The 16,782-nt window shown below is 35.5% G+C and overlaps 1 protein-coding gene across 6 annotated transcripts in view; it reads right to left on the bottom strand.

The window, feature by feature from the left end:
• Nucleotides 1-16,782, bottom strand: part of Slf1 (SMC5-SMC6 complex localization factor 1) — a 75,750-nt gene that overhangs the window by 14,054 nt on the left and 44,914 nt on the right. For 4 of the 6 annotated variants that reach the window (XM_050122185.1, XM_050122184.1, XM_050122183.1 and 1 more), the window contains exons 13-16: nt 14,478-14,606; nt 14,252-14,305; nt 13,616-13,781; nt 3,068-3,215 (exon numbers count right to left, since the gene is read on the bottom strand). In XM_050122185.1, coding sequence (XP_049978142.1) covers nt 3,068-3,215; nt 13,616-13,781; nt 14,252-14,305; nt 14,478-14,606 — 497 coding nt within the window. The remainder of the gene's footprint in view (nt 1-3,067; nt 3,216-13,615; nt 13,782-14,251; nt 14,306-14,477; nt 14,607-16,782) is intronic. The other 2 variants (XM_050122187.1, XM_050122188.1) reach the window with 1 other exon arrangement.

Below are 16,782 nucleotides of genomic sequence, written 5' to 3'. Positions count from 1 at the left end.
GCTCAAATCAGTTATCAGTCACAGGTTCCAATCTGCCATTCAAGAACAGAGTAATTTTCATAGTAAGGCACAGCAAACGCCTTACTATGGAATGAAACGACATCCAGAATATGAACAAAGCAATGAAGCAGTAGCATACATACAGATCTCCATCACTGCAAGTGTTATTACTTCATGCATTTGGCTAAAGTATAAGTTAGATTCCATCAAAGGCAACTATTACATACTAGAAACAACACACAAAACTATACTGACAATCCTTAATGCTGAAGCTAATACATTCATGGATCCTAAAACTTAAGGAGTTTCATTATTGAATGGAAACAAGGAATTGTTAGCTATTCCCTTGCATTCTAGAAAATTATACCAAAAGTGAGATTTTTAAAAAGCACTTACTTACCTAATAGAAATGATTGGAAAGAAATGATAAAAGATCTAATGTAAGATTGAATTTGACTTAAGAAACATAAAAAAGCCACTCAACAAATGGTATCTATTCTTAAAAAGGAATGGTATTCACCTTGTAAGATCAATGAAAGAGAAACAGGTAGGAGATAAGATGATAAAAATCTTCTAACTTTGATAGAATAAAGAAACTTCTTTACAGAAGGTATCTGAATAAATTATGAATTTAATTATTATAACCTGTATTCCTATTACAGAATATTTTTTTAAAGAGTCAACATCACTAAGAGTAGATGAAGAAATTCTTTCAACATACCAAGATGCATTGTAATATGTGTGCAAACTTGTTTACCTTGCAGTTCAAACCACAGGCAACTTGGCATGTAAGAAAACATGGTCTTGATTTGGGGGCCACCATAGCTTATGTAGTTGAAAAGTTATAAATTGAAGGCTATAGATTGAAGAAAGAAGAGGGGGAGGAGTAACCACATGTTCTGACGTCAGTTATGCAGTCAACTTTTAGGAAAGTCTTCTCATTCTGAAGACCCAAAAGTTGGCTATGACATTTCCTGAGATGACTGACATGACCTGATAATTATTAAAGACATCCTATCTTAGCTTTCTATTATGAATTATTATCAGTTATTCATTCATTTGTCAAGTATACCAGTGTGTACTAGTGTTTTCACTGGGTAACTGTTTGGTTCAGGAGGCTATTCCTGATATCTGTAGCCTCCTTAACTTCTGTCCAGTAGGTGCCACTTTACATCTTCTTACTCATTTTTGACCACTTTTCCTTGGGACAAAATCTTCCCTTTTTCCCTCACCCTTTGTTCAAACTGAAAAATGACTAGATAACCTGCAAAGGGGCTAGTGCTTAGAGAAAACTGATTCTCCCTTTATCAGCAGCCATTAACAACCAGTAGCTCTTCACCTCCTTGTGGATTCCCACACTGGCATGTCATGCGTTGTTGTCATTGTGCAGGTCTTTGTGTGTGGGATTATAGGCTCGGGTCAATACACCATCATAATTAAATGGCAAGAAACTGATTTTAAATGTGAAAATTACAATCACCTGTAATTTTTAATTATATCACTAAAATCTATTGACATGTTTGATATATAATGCATATATATCCAAAAAATAATGCATTTACTGGTAGTATTTTCTACACTATCATATAAATATTCACATTTTATGGAACTATCAGAAATACTTAGAACAAGCATGCAATGTTTAGAGCAAAAGAATACAAAGTTTCATATGCCTATGAAAAAGATCATCTACTCCAATCAAACTTGCTTTTGTGAAGATGCTACGACGGTTCAATATATGCAAGACGATAACTAATAAATCACAAATAGATACGGCAAAAAGTCAAGTGAACATTTCAACAGCTGAAGAAGAGTCTTTTGTAAAAAAAATCCAAGATGCTGAAGTAAAAAATTAGTTAAGTTCACTTCGTATCTCAGGGATTAACCAACAGCCATCTAAATGGTTGTAAGGCAAGTTAAATAGGAGAGAAGTCACACCTGGTAACTGTTACCTTAGCTAACTACCTGTGCTTGGTGAGGCAATGGGACCTAGAGGAAACTTACAAGTACAACGTTCCCTGACTAGTGTATTCAAAATGTCTACTTTTACATCTACAGGTAAGTGTAGCTTCTACCTTCATCAAAGAACTTTTCTTCCCCCTAACAAAGAGATCACCACAGAAATCTATATTTGGTTAAAATGGAGAAAACGTGTCAAGGAGCCTATTCCCAATCAATACATTTACAACATAACTACAGCAAAGGCTCAGAGAACACCATGAGAAGGGTGCAGAAAGACTCTACAACACACACATGTGCACACACACCCTTATATATGATAGGGAACGACAGGGAACTGCACCCATAAAACCTTAACCATTTGTCCTCAAAACAAGATCTGCACAATGAGAACACCAGCTGACATCCCCATGTGTATGGAAGAGGTTCCACCCCTTGGAAAAGAAATGTAAGTAATTAATGGTTGTTAAGAGAGTCTTCTCTCTGGATGAGCTCTGATTTAATCCCAAGTAATCAAATACACGTACATATATATAAATACACACACATATGCATGAAATAACAATGAAGGAGAAAAGGGCATGAAGTTGGATGAGGAGGCACAGGAGGAATTCAAGTGGGGAGTTTGTGGGACTGAATGGTACAAATTCAGTACTCAATGGAATTCTCAAAAACTAATAATAACATAAATGCTAGAGAGATGGCTCAGTGGTTAACAGCATTGGCTGCCCTTTCAGAGGACCCAGGTTCAATTCCCAGCACCCACATGGCAGCTCACAACGGTCTGTAAGTCCACTTCTATGGATACCGTCACATTTAAATAAAAGGAAATCAATTATATAAATAATTTTTATAAAATGTTTTTTGTAATAAGTTCAACTATGTATAAATTTAGGCAAAAAGAAGATAGAAGCTCTCTGTACGGAAGCATTAAAGAAAGAATTGTATTCCTTTTAAAATTGTCTCTATAAGTACACATTTGTGTATTCTTTGAAAGAAAACTTCATATGACTATACATTAAAGAACAGACTTCTTGAAGGAAACTCAAGACTGATTTTGAGAAGGAGTGATTCTTATTACACCCTAACGAATAACGAAGACACTTACCATCACAGGAAAGGGAGATGTAGCTTCCTAAGTCAGCAGACAGGTGGCGGATCACATTTCTACCCATATGAATACCAAGGAAGATCCAATAATCTATTGCTGCTCCAAGAATTCCCGTCAGTAAGTAAGCTAGTTCATGTTTGAAGACCTAGCAATACGATGGAAAAATATCAAAACATTAAAAATACAAGACTTTTCTAATGCTTCCTTTTACTACTTCTTGAGAGATGAGCTACTAAATATACAGGGTATACTAGTAACAAAAGAATCTGTTACAAAGAAACAGACTAAGCCAACTTCTATTTAATTATAACAAAATGAACAAAATTGGAGATATAGAGATCAGTTTTGAAAGTATATTTTTTTCATATTGTCACTTTTATACTAAATATTAAATACCTGTGAAGAACTATGTCAAGGCATTTAAAACCTTGTATGTTTTAATCCAGTGTTTATTAAACACATTTCTCTAATCTAGAAAAGTCAATATGAACTATGAAGATAAAGATGTGAGAAAATAGTACTTTAATAACATTTTAATATAGACACTTTTCCAAAATGACATTAAAACTAGTTAAAATACCTATATTCTTGTTTGTTTCCTATATGTTCCATGTGTGAAAATATCACTAAGTAACAGTTGGGTAAGGCATATAAACATGTTTTTATTTTTTTTTTTTAAACCAAAGAGATCTATCTGAATAGATTACAACTGCTGTGTTTAGTTATCACATCATGGCTAATGAGAAAAATGTCTAGACATTTTGAACCCTCAGAGAATATAGTAGGCTTATTTCTCCTGCCCTTGTAAACAAATACACAATATTTTATTAGGAAAGCATTCCTTAGCTTACAGATACACCAACCCAGCCACAAAACCTTTGACCAACAATGTCTTGCCTGTGAGATATATTGGGGAAATGGTGGTACAGGATTTGTGGGAGTGGCCAATCAATGTCTGATTTTGACATGAGGCCTACTCCAAAAGAGGGAGCCCATTCCCCATACTGCTTGTGTGGTTAGGAACCAAAGACTGAACAGCCCAGAAACCTAGGGTAGAACCAAAGACGACTGGTCTAAAAAAACAAAAAAATCAAAATGATTCCTTGTAGGCGGAGGTTACACCAGTTCCTAAAAATATTCAGTTATGTGTTAATGCCTTATCCAGTCATCAGAAGGTTTCCTTCCACAGCAGGTGTGAGTGGATGGGAGAGCCACAGCCAGACTTGTGGAGAGTCTAAACTGGACGACTCCACTGGGTCCTTCCTCTTGGAGCTCAAAGAATCCTGCAGAAGAGGGGATGAAAAGACTGTAGGAGTCAGAGGGGAAAGAGGACACCAGAAGAACATGGCTCACTGAATCAACTAAGCAGGGCTCTCACATGGGTCTTTACTAGGTCCTCTACATACATGCTGTCTGTTAGTTTGGTGTTCTTGTAGAACTCCTAACTGTGAGAGCATATGGGTCTCTGACTCTTCTGCCTGCTCTTGGGACTCTTTCCTCTTGTTAGGTTGCCTCGTCCAATCTCAGTGTGAGGGCTTTTGTCTTGTCCTAATGTATTTTGTTTTGTCATGTTTGGGTCTTGTTGGGTCTCTCAGAGACCTGTTCTTTTGTGATGAGAGTCAGAGGGGGAGTGGACCTGGGGGAGAGTACTGGGAGGAGTGGAGGGAGGTGAAAACTGTGGTTGGAATGTAACATAGAAGAGAAGAATCTATTTTCAATAAAATAAAAGTAGATTGATCCAGAGAAGTATAATTCCAATTTTGAAATTATACACATGTACTAAAGAAATTAGAGCAAGGAAGACTGATATTTATAAACATATAGAGATGACTTTGTAACACTAAACAAATAAATGGTATAGAATGTATCTAAAAAGTAAATGTTATAGAGTAAAAAAAAACACAACAAAACAATTGTAGAACAGAAGTTCTGTTTCTGGTTTGCTATGCAAACACATATAAACAAATGGTCAAGCAGCACATATATCTGTGCTATCAAACAGTGACACAGAATGCCCCAGAGTCAAGATCAATAGCAGATGTGAAGATGTGGTATAACATACCATGGGGACGCACATTGCACTCTGGCAGCATTAAACATTATGTCTAAGAGAAAGATCCTGAAGCATAGGCTGAAGGGATTTTATACTGCATGGCTAGTTAACAGGTAAAACAATCAAGGCACTTCTGATATAATTTGGGGGTTACAAGAAGTGGTTTGATCATATCAGGTCAGAATCCATGCATGCAAACACTGCTACTTCTTCCAACCTGGACTCAAAGCTTGCTTCAATATTACAGTTGCAGCTATGTGGCATAGGAAGCTTGCAGTTAGACTGACTGTAATAGCAGCATCAATGTAACTCTTTTATGACCTGAGAGACTAGGGAGTAGTGCCAATCTCTTGAAACTTTGCAGGAAAACAATTCTGTGCTTTATAAAGCTGATATGCAGGTGTGACCCTAAACATATTAAGTTAGTTCTTTCATATCATTAAAGTTAACAAAATATGAAATTGATCATGTCCATAGACGTTATCTAAGAATATGTCTCAAGTAGAATAATTCAAGATCACCCAAGCCCCCAGATTCTAAAACTGTTGAGTAGAAAATGTCTATGAAAATAAGCTTCATATAAAATCACAATCTAGCACTCTATCAATAACAAAAAAAACAAACATTTAAGACTTTCCCTTAATTTACGTAAATCAACATATACCTATATCTAAAACCTCAATTTAAAATAAATATTTCTCTTATATTTTTTTATTTGTATGAGTGTTTTGCCTGCATGTATGCAACTGAACCAACTATGTGCCTGGTGCCCATGGTGGGCAGAAGAGGGCATTGATCCCAACCGAGACCGGAGTGGTTCTGTGCCCATGGGGCTGCTGTGAACTGAAACCGAATCCTTAGCAAAAGTAACAAGTGCTTTAAACTGATGGCTTAACCCTCCAGCCCTAAAATTAGAATTTCTTAAGGTATAATTTACCTCCAAATTGATGTAACTAAGAAGTATAGACATGGGCAAAAGGTCTCTTGCACTGACTTCGAGGAATAACTTCTGCAGCTATTTTACTGTGTGTCAGTTAAACATGGCACATAGTATTGTCAGAGAAAAACTTCCAAGAGCTGGTTCTATTTCCACCATGTGGATCCTGGAGATGGAACTCAGGGTCATAAGGCTTGATGGTGACCCCAGTGCTATTGTTTTTTGGGGGATAATAAATATTATGCTTTGACATTATTAAGAAAATGGCAAGTAAACCATCAAAGGAAATAAAGCCTGTTTGGAATACTGAAGTGTGTGCAAAAGCTAGAAGGAGAACATGAATTACTCAAAGAACTAGCAAAGAAACAAAGACATGATTTACATCACATACGCACCCACATTAGAAAAACTTTCTAACATGTAAAACTCTATTACTACACATTCTGTCAATATCATTCTTCATCATTATAAGCAATCCCCTTATTAATCATCACAATCTACTAAAAGTTGACTACTCTGTAATTCAGAACAAGCTATCATTCTGGCCTCTGGCTCCATCTGACTACTACCACTATCAGTGACAAGTACTCTGCTGGATAAAATCAAACAGAAACCATGCAGGATGCCTCTTCCGGTTTATACACTGGCATCAGAAATATGACAACATTTGTTGTAATAAACCTGGCCTCCAGGTAGGGATTGCCCTAACTGGCTATGATGCTGTCAGTAAGTCACTTAAACTCTTTAAATTCAATTTATTAATCTTTAAATACAAATGGTATCCATTTCAAATTGCAACAACAAATGGGAGTAACCGAAACCTAAGAAAGTGTGCACAACCTTGAAATGGCTCACCTCTGCTCTTTGCCAAGGAAAGCACAGCGCTTTTCCAGATCAATGACAACCAAGTTCACTGCCATTCTGTCACTCTGCAATACTTGTTGGTTGACATTATGACAAAACAATATTAGCATAAACTAAGGACTTCTGTTTAGTTAATGACTTGAATGCTTCAACTCAGCAAATCAAGAAACAAATGCTTTATAGTACAGAAAATGATGTCTGGGAACATGCATGAAATCCTTCAAAGTGGAAAATATCAAAAAAAAATTAATTAAGTATAAGAATGATTGATAACAGAAAAGTATTACAATAAAAAAGTAAGTTAGTGAGTTCAAGAAATTTCAATGTTACAAATACTAATTTGCAAATTTTAAAACCAGTTTTCCTATTAGAACTGATGCTACAATTTGCTGCAGATTGCTTCTCAAATATGGTGCTCTTATTTATAAATTTGAAGAAAACCTTTGAATTAAATATGTATAAATCTGTTTCTATTTACTTATATGTTTCTTGAGTAACTTTTTATCCATAGTTGGCTGGTTCTTTAGTAATACTGTAAAAACATTAGTTTCATTGTTTTTAGTTTTAGATGAGCAATATCACTTATGCAAACAAACAAATAAAAGGGGGGGTTATATAAGGAATATTTAGTATTCTAAGTGATTATATGGAGTAATAAGAAAAAGGCAAACAGTAATTTATAACAATAAGCTTAAGATTATACTTACTACACTGAATTGTCAGTAAGATACAATTACTTGGTTGAGTATTTTAAATTTCTATGCATTGGGATGGTCACACATTCATTAAAATTCGTGGGTAAAGGCATTTGCTACCAAGCCTAACAATCTGAGTTTGTTCCCAGTTACCAACGACATAGAAAGAGAAAACTGACTCTGCAAATTGTCTTCTGGCCTCTATAATGCTGTGGCATGTGTACACCCACAATATGTATACTATATAAATAAAATGCAGTTAATTAATAAATAGCTATATTCACACAATAGGATTACTTGGTGTCCAAAAAGTATAGCTATATCTAGCAGCAATTTTACTTTTCGTGATTGTTTTAGACAGGATATTGAGAACTTTGCCCTCTGGGCATAACATGGAATCTGTCATCATGAAATCAGAGCAGCTGTGATTACCTGCACAAGACCCTCACAAGACGGTATGCATTACCATTGTCTCACAGAGGAGAGGAAAGGCTCCAAAAGATGGCTGGATCCCTGCTCCTCGCCAGTATTTATACACAGTTGTGTGTGTGATGGGTAGGCAAGCTTTTCTTTTAGGTTATAGTAGTCTGTAAGCTTCCTCTGCTCCTAAAGGTAATTCCTCATTTATGTTCCTGTTTATAACCACAATTAAACTCAATGGCTCACCAAGGTAGACTTACATGAAATAGTTACTTTGATATGTAGTTGAGTAAACAAGTATTTGTTTGATATCTCCCCAGGGAATTAACATAGCAGAGGGTCTTATATAGACCAGGCTGACTTGTCACATAGCTGAGGACAACCTAAACTCCTGATCTTCTTGTTTCTACCTAAGTACACTTAATATATATGCAATTAAATCTGGCTTAAGATTTCTCTCTTTTTAAATTTCAGTGCTTGTGTTAAAGGAAGCCTTAGAAATTCTGATGATCAATTTTTGAAAACTAAAAATTGCTGTGGGACAATGATCTTGCACCCTGTAAAGATTTATCAGTTGTATTGCTTTAATAAAATGCTGACTGGCCTGTAGCCAGGCAGGAATTACAGGAAGGTCGTTCAGGCAGGAAGTAGAGGCAGGGTGACGAGAACAGGAGAATTCTGGGAAGAGGATAGGTCAGTCTGCAGTCAGAACCCAGAAGCAGAGGTAGCAAGATAAAAATGCTTTGCTGATAAAAGGTACCAAGCCAAGACAAGAATTACGGGTTAATGTAGGATGTAAGAGTTAATAAGAAGCATAAGCTAATAGGCCAACCAGTTTATGATTAATGTAGACCTCTGTATATTTATTTCTTTGGGAGAGAAGGGCTGTTGGATGGGGGTGGGACAGACACCTCTGTCAACAAAAAATGTCAGCTGAAATACATAAAACAAATATTTGGTAATTAAGAGAAATGTTATGTCAAGATGCCCAAGAGTTTGGTAAAAAGTGAAGGAAGACTTAAAAACTACTTCCCTTTGTCCTGAACAGTTTTGGAGATTCTATCAGAGGGGTATAAAGGCATAAAACTGTGGTTTCTGTAATTACTGGAAACTGGTGAGAAAGGTCACAGCCAAAGGCTTAATTCACAGTAGGCCAAGACCCGCAGGTCCCACTCTGAGACTGAGAAGGAATGAAAGAGCATTGCAAACATGTGAGTCTTATTCATCTGGGCTGGGCGGAGCCTGTGACATTCATCAGGTTGGTCCTTACTGAGGCCCATGACAGGAGTAAAGAATACTCTCTCTGTAAAAATATATTTGGTTTTTGACAAACTGTTTCTAGAAATAGTTATTAAAACAGGTCATAAATAATAACATAAATAGTACAGGAGAGAAAATAAAAGACTTAGAAAGGAAAAACACATACATAGGAGACCAGGGAAATAATAATACAGGAAGAAACAACAGAACCTCACACATGGAAATAAGCAGAACCAGCACAGATCACAAAATAACTATTACTGTAATGTTCAAAGAAAGAAAGTGAAATTTCTGTAGTGTATTAGAAGCTCCAAAACCCAAACAAACAAAAGTCATAGCAGGAGATATAAAAGAGCTACAAGCAGGAAGTACAAAAATTAAAAATACAGTCAAATATTTAGCAACATACTAGACATAGCTGAAAAGAATTAGTAAACAAAATTGATGAAAATACTGTATTAGTAATTTTACAAATATAAAAAAGTACAGTAGCCCCATCTATAAAAATGTATGACAAGTACTGTAAGTTTAACAAACAGCAATAAACAGATCGCAGGAATTATTTAAAAGAAACTGCAGACTACATGGGATTTCATTCTTTAAAAAAGAATTGGCAAGCTGGGCAGTGGTGGGACATGCCTTTAATCTCAGCACTCGGGAGTCAGAGGCAGGTGTATTTCTGTGAGTTCGAGGCCAGCCTGGAAGAGCTAGTCTTAGACAGGCACCAAAGCTGCAGAGAAATCCCAAAATCCCCCCCCCCCCCAAAAAGAAAAAAAATTGGCTTTTGGTTGGTTCACCAACATCCTCTGCCTTAACAAACTGTTTACTGCCTAACTGCTAGCTATGGCATCCTCACTACCAGTTAGGAAGGCATGTCAATATGAAAAATAGGATGGCATTAAAAAAGACCTACAGAGTAGATTAAGCTTGTCCTAGTAGGTGACCAAGAATATCATAAACTATAACAAAAACACATTCTTGCAACCTAATTTCCTTTAGGGACAAAAAAAAAAAAAATCAGTAAATTCCGAGAAAGCAGAAAAACCACAGCATTTCACTATAACTTACATCAGAAATTATAAGATTAAGGTCAGCCAAACAAACAAAACTCATTCACAGTAACACAACATCATCCACTTGCAAATCTTAAAATACATATCTCCTGAGGGATGGCCATACTGCTTGGTAGTAAGACTCCTTGGTTACCAAGAAAAGAAGACCCTGGTTTTAGTCCTTAGTACAATGTATAAAAGGAGAACTCAAACTTAACAAAAGAAAACTACTATTCAAAAAACAATTATGTGGGGCTGATCTATTGGGAGCTCACCAGGTAGGCCAGCTGGACTGTGACTGAAAAAGCATGGGATAAAACCGGACTCTCTGAATATGGCGACCAATGAGGGCTGATGAGAAGCCAAGGACAATGGCACAGGGTTTTGATCCTACTTCATGTTCTGGCTTTGTGGGAGCCTAGCCAGTTTGGATGTTCACCTTCCTAGACCTGGATGGAGGGGGGAGGACCTTGGACTTTCCACAGGGCAGGGAACCCTGACTGCTCTTTGGACTAGAGAGGGAGGGGGAGAGGGATGGAGGAGGGGGAGAGGGGCAGGAAGAGGGGGAGGGAAATGGGAGGCTGGGAGGAGGTGGAAATGTTTTTTTTCAATAAAAAATAAAAAAATAATTTCAGGTAATTTTGAATGTAAGTGTAATCTTAACTAGATAGTATATGCTATTAGTAGAAGAATTATTGTATTAAGAGCAATTTTGTTTGTGCAGTAACAAATAAAGTTATTGGCAAAAATAAAAAAAAAAATCATGCCCTAAATTAAAGTATTAAATATATGAAATGAAGGCCAAGTTGTACTCCAAAAGTAATTCCTACTAAATACAAGTATTAGAAACAAAGACAAAAAAGAAAAAGACCCAAATATTAAAGAAGATAGATGAGACAATAAAAATTTAAAAAGTGTGAAACTAATGACATAATAAAAAAGAACCAAAGGCAGACCATTCCGAAAGACAAAAAGCATTAACTACAATGCACTCAAAATGTTATGTTTTCTTCTTTATACCCTCATACAATTTTACTACACAAAATACTCTGCAATTTCCCTGCTCTACTCACGGTAGATAACAGTACTATAATGATATCACTCTGGTGAGGGAGGTCCTTTTCTCTGGGTTATTTTTATTGGTTAATGAATAAAGAAACTGGTGTGGCCTGATAGGGTAGAACAGAGCTGCTTGGGGAAAACTAAATGGAATGCTGGGAGAAAGGAGGCAGAGTCAGAGAGACTCCATGTAGCTGCCAGAGTCAAACATGCCTAAACTTTGCCAGTAAGCCACTGTCACGTGGTGATACGGAGATTAATAGAAATGGGTTAAATTAATATGTAAGAGATTAGCCAATAAGAAGCTAGAGCTAATGGGCCAAGCAGTGATTTAATTAATACAGTTTCTGTGTGATTATTGTGGGGCTGAGCAGCTGGGAACAAACAAGCACCCTCCCTGCACATCACTCCTCGTCAGTTATCTAGCCTGATACAGCTGATTATACAATTACATAGTGCACTAAAGGAGGGTATCATTTAACTGTTGACTAAGACTTAGAGAAGCATGCTCCTCCTGTCCTCATATATGTATTGTCCAACTGCTAGCTAGGACATCATAACTACCAGGCAGAAAGGCATGTCAATATAAAAAGTAGATACACTGCTACAACACACTAACATGCGTTCATCTGGCATAGAATATCTAAATACTGTATTTTAAACATCTATCAAAGTTCCCTCTTTATGGATGAGCCTGCGAACCTTTCTCTATACATCCTGGCCAACATGGCACATAAGTGACCTGTAGGATTCAGAAGTAATAGAGAGGGACAACAGTCCAATTTAGTCACGAAAACAGTGTCTGAGTTTGAAGATAAAGAAATATAAAGTCTTTGCAAAATTGAAAATTGTGTTTTGTGGCTTAGTATCTCACAATATCATAAGAAAAATAACTCTATTTCATAGGACATAGTAGGGAATAAACATGAGAAAATCTATAATATCTTTCCAAGAGTAGCTACCATAGTCTAAGTGATAAGAATAATGACACTTATTTTTAAATTTTCATAACCTTTAATGAATAGATTCAACATTTAAAGCCCACAGGTTGCCATTTAATAATTGGTTTCCATTTCCCACTTGGTTTATAGCTTTATTCATTAAAAGGACATATTTGCATTATGAATATAAACCTTACAGTGTATTTTTTGTTGCCTTTTATTCCAGGTGTATCCCTAAGTTTTATTTTACTTTTTTAAAACTAAAAATGGCTGGACAGTGTATCATTAATTCTCTTTAACAATTTTTAACACATTTTTCAATTATATATTCATTTATATTTATTTTGAGACAAAGATTAATGTTTTATTATACTTAATATTCCAGGACATTCTGAAAATAGATAATATAATCTAATCTATGTGTTGTGAATTGCAATGACAGTAAAATCTACTCATGAAGAAATGCTTCAGTAAGTTATGAACATACAGTAAATTTTAAAAACAAGCAAAACTTTTTATTGTGGTACTCTCCAAAATGGCATAGTTTAGTTTTTTAAACCATAATTTTGTTAAAAATGGAATGTCTAAAATATATATTATATATACATATATACTTTATATATATTTATACACACACATACACACATATAAATATATATGAAAGATCTAAAAATAAAACATTTAGAATGATAACTACAGACATTACAATTCTGGACATGTAAATCTTGCAGGATAGTATGTCTCAATGAGAGATGACGAAGAATCTGCCCTGTAAGCATTGCTCCCATACACATAAACAAACTACATAGCAAACGGTAACAAACTTGGGTTCAAATTTGTTCAAGGAGTTCAAACTATAAAAGGAAAGGAAAAACACAAGCTATTGCAAAGGACAAAATCCCTCAGCATCTATGCCCGGGATTCCTTCTAGGACATACCACAGGTCTCAAATGTACAGATCCCCAATCTGTGGCTGCTCAAGATTCTTACACAGTACTCTGATGCCAGCATGTGCATGATCCTCCCATTGTTTCAGATCGTGTATAGATCACCTATAACTAATACAGTCTAAATGTGACATGATTGCTATACCAGACTGCTGAAGTAATATTGATGAGACAGTCTGGACATGTTCAGTAGGGAGGATACTTTTTTGAGTATTTCTATATGAACTGGGTGAATCCATATTTGTGAAACCTACAGATAAGGAGGGGAAACTGAATTTTCCATAGATCATATTGTTTTGTAAAGTAATCCAACTTACATCATTAGACTTGCATTTTTCCTTGTGAGAATAGATAGTCCACTCCAAAAGCATATTTACTGGTTTTGTCAAAAGTCCTGAAGTTTCATTCCCTGACCAAAAGATTTCAAGAAGAATTCCTTTTTCTGTTTCCTTTAGACTTTGAGAACTTGACCAGTCATACAACCTAATAAAAACAAAAACATAAAGTAAATTATTATGTCAATGTAATCACAGCAGTTATTAGACCTATTTTGATAGAACAAGAATGTCACTAGTTTTTGAGAAAGGTGGTAATATTTAAAGATTACAACAGAGCTATAATAAAGGATAAAATATTAAAAATAGTCTCATGGGCTGAGTATGTTATAGTCCCAGTGCTGGGAAAGTCGAGTCAAGCAGGTCTTTGGGCTCACTGGTCACTATTCTATGAGCTACAGGGCAATGAAAGACACTGTCTCGAAAAACACTGTGGATGGATATTACTGAGGGCTGCTTCTCAGGTTGAGCCTTTCTTTGGTCTCTCACATAAATACACACATGTGTGAATTGATACATATATATGAATGTGCCTATAACAGAAAAAAATGGTCTCAGTTCAATAAAAACCAGTGATGTATACAGGGCATTTATGAATATATATCACCTATAACTTACATATATATATTCCTGAAACATATTCTTCTAAATGAAAAGTAAGAAAAACATGAACTGAAAGAGAAAGAAAAAAAATATAAGCAAATTGTCACTGCCTTGGGATGTATTTAAAAACGGAAACAAAACCTATACAGAAACATAAAGTAGGAGACTTCTTAAAGAGAGATACATATATAATTATAAACAACAGAACTATGGCACAGTATTTCTTGTTATTAGCACTTACTTTTGACTCAAATGCCGTACTTCACTTTCAAGTAAATGAAAGAAAAACTTGAGCAATGTAAGATGGACCACCTTAGAATCAATATTTTCTGATATTTGATGACAGAAAGCTTCATTGAAAAGGCAAGACCTAAATAATAAGAACCCAACAATGTATTTCATGAAAAGAAAGCTACTGAATAAATTTTGGACAAAATATTTATTTTTAAAGACTACTTTACAATTTTAACAAAATCTTTAACAGTTTTAAAGCAAGCTCAGTAAAATTTTCTTAATATTTTCTTCCTTTAAATTTCAATCATGTCAAATATAAAAGATTTAGTTCTTTTTTCTTGTTGTTGAGTTGTTTTATTGTCTGTTTTTCAAGACAGGATTTCTCTGTTTCACCCTGGCTGTCCTGGAACTCCTTCTGTAGACCAGGTTGGCCTTGAACTCACAGAGATCTACCCACTCTTGAGTGCTGAAAATGAAGGTGTATGCCATCATTGCTCAGCTAAGATTTAGTTCTTAACACAAATCTAGTTTCTCTGTTTCAATATAGTATCTAGCAACTCTCAATACTCTTGTTTACTCACTTCATTTCACTGGTTAGAACCAAGACACAGGAATTTCATCAAGTCCTTTTGATCCACCATGATATCAGTTTATAATACTAAGTATAGTAATACTTCTTACCCATGATTATTTTCATTTCCACTACATTAATAAACAAGAGTAAATAGCTTCATAGTTAAGGGTTTTCAAAATTAAATATTTTATTTTTACCTTGTCATAATCATGATTAATAGAACTTTAAATGGCAATTGCTGTGTGTTACTACACACTTGAATTGGCTTGTGCATATGAGTTTGTTAGCACAGTTCTATGTGCACAAACACACACATATACACATACACACATGATTGTTAAATCAACAAGTTTGTAAATTTATTTATACGTGGAGGTTTCTGCCTGCATGTATGCCTATACACTGTGTGTATCTGGTACCAGCAGAGGTCAGAACGTAAGAGTATTGGATCCCCTAAAATTTTAAGTATAGAGGGTTGTGAGCCACCATTTGTGTATTGGGAATAGAACCTGGGTTCTCAGCAAGAGCAAAAAGTGTCTAAATCCCTGAGCCATTTCTCCAGCCCTGCTGTGTATTTTTACAGAGAGAGCAAGACTACTAATAAATTTTAAGACTTGCAGAGACTGAAGTTAAGCAACGGTATTCATTATTTAACTCCATTTTTTTGTATTGATAATATCAACAATGTATCTGTTGCTTTTCATTTCTGTCTCCAGTTTCCTTGTCTTTGTGTGTTTGCTTATATGCATACATGTTTGTGTGCATGTGGAGACCAGAGGTTGATAACAGGTATGTCCCTCAATGATTTGTCACCTTATATTTTAAATAATAGCTCCCCCCCCCCCCCAAGACAGGGTTCCTCTATGCAGCTCTGGCTGTCCTGGAACTCTCTTTGTAGGCCAGGCTACAAGACTGCCAAGAACTGGGATTAAAGGCATGAGCCACCACATCCGGCAAAATAGGAGCTATTAATGAACCCAGAACTCACGATGGCAGCACGTCTCAGGGACAGACAGATCTCTGCCCAATGCTAGGATTACAAGCATACTGTCGCCATACCCGCTTTTTAAAACAAACGTTCAGGGAACTAAACACAGGTTCTCATGCTCGTGTGACGAGCACTTTGCTGACTCAAGTGTTTATAACATACTTCATCCCAATTATTCTGCAACAAAGCCTGGTTATGTGTTCAAGAAACTTATAAAGATCTAAACTTTGCCTAGCTACCCAAGTGTCTTTTTGCTCTTATATGAAGGACACTTGTGGGTACATAAGTGAAAAAATTTTTCCAACAAAGGAGGACTACCAAAGTTATAGTAGAAATCATAAAATCATAATTAGTTTAGCTAGTGGAAAAAAGACAGGAAGTTTTGGAAACACCCAGAAAACAAAAAAAAGACCTAGGGAGATGACATATGTAATGACGGCTCTGGAAAACAGTATGTGGTGGTAAAAATTCAAATATCTAATTATAATAACATAAACCCATAAACTAGATATTGCATATCATGATTAATATTTCTGATTTTTATGACTAAAATTTGATGCTTATATTCAATAATTTTTATTTCAAAAAATACAAATTCATTATTTTGGAAAAAAAATTTTAAATGTGGCATTATCCTACTTTGTATACTTAGTTTTTTTAAGAAAATGACAAACATAATCAATATAAAGTTTGTCCTTTTAATAAGTTTGGCAACAAAATACAAAATATAAGCACTCATATTTTTTCTAA

Source organism: Alexandromys fortis, unplaced genomic scaffold (genome assembly GCF_014885135.2).
Source record: "Alexandromys fortis isolate MF-2015 unplaced genomic scaffold, M_Fortis_MF-2015_v1.1 scaffold_163, whole genome shotgun sequence".
Taxonomy (NCBI): Eukaryota; Metazoa; Chordata; class Mammalia; order Rodentia; family Cricetidae; genus Alexandromys; species Alexandromys fortis.
Note: the sequence above shows the minus strand (reverse complement) of the source record. Positions and strands in the feature narration are given on the sequence as shown.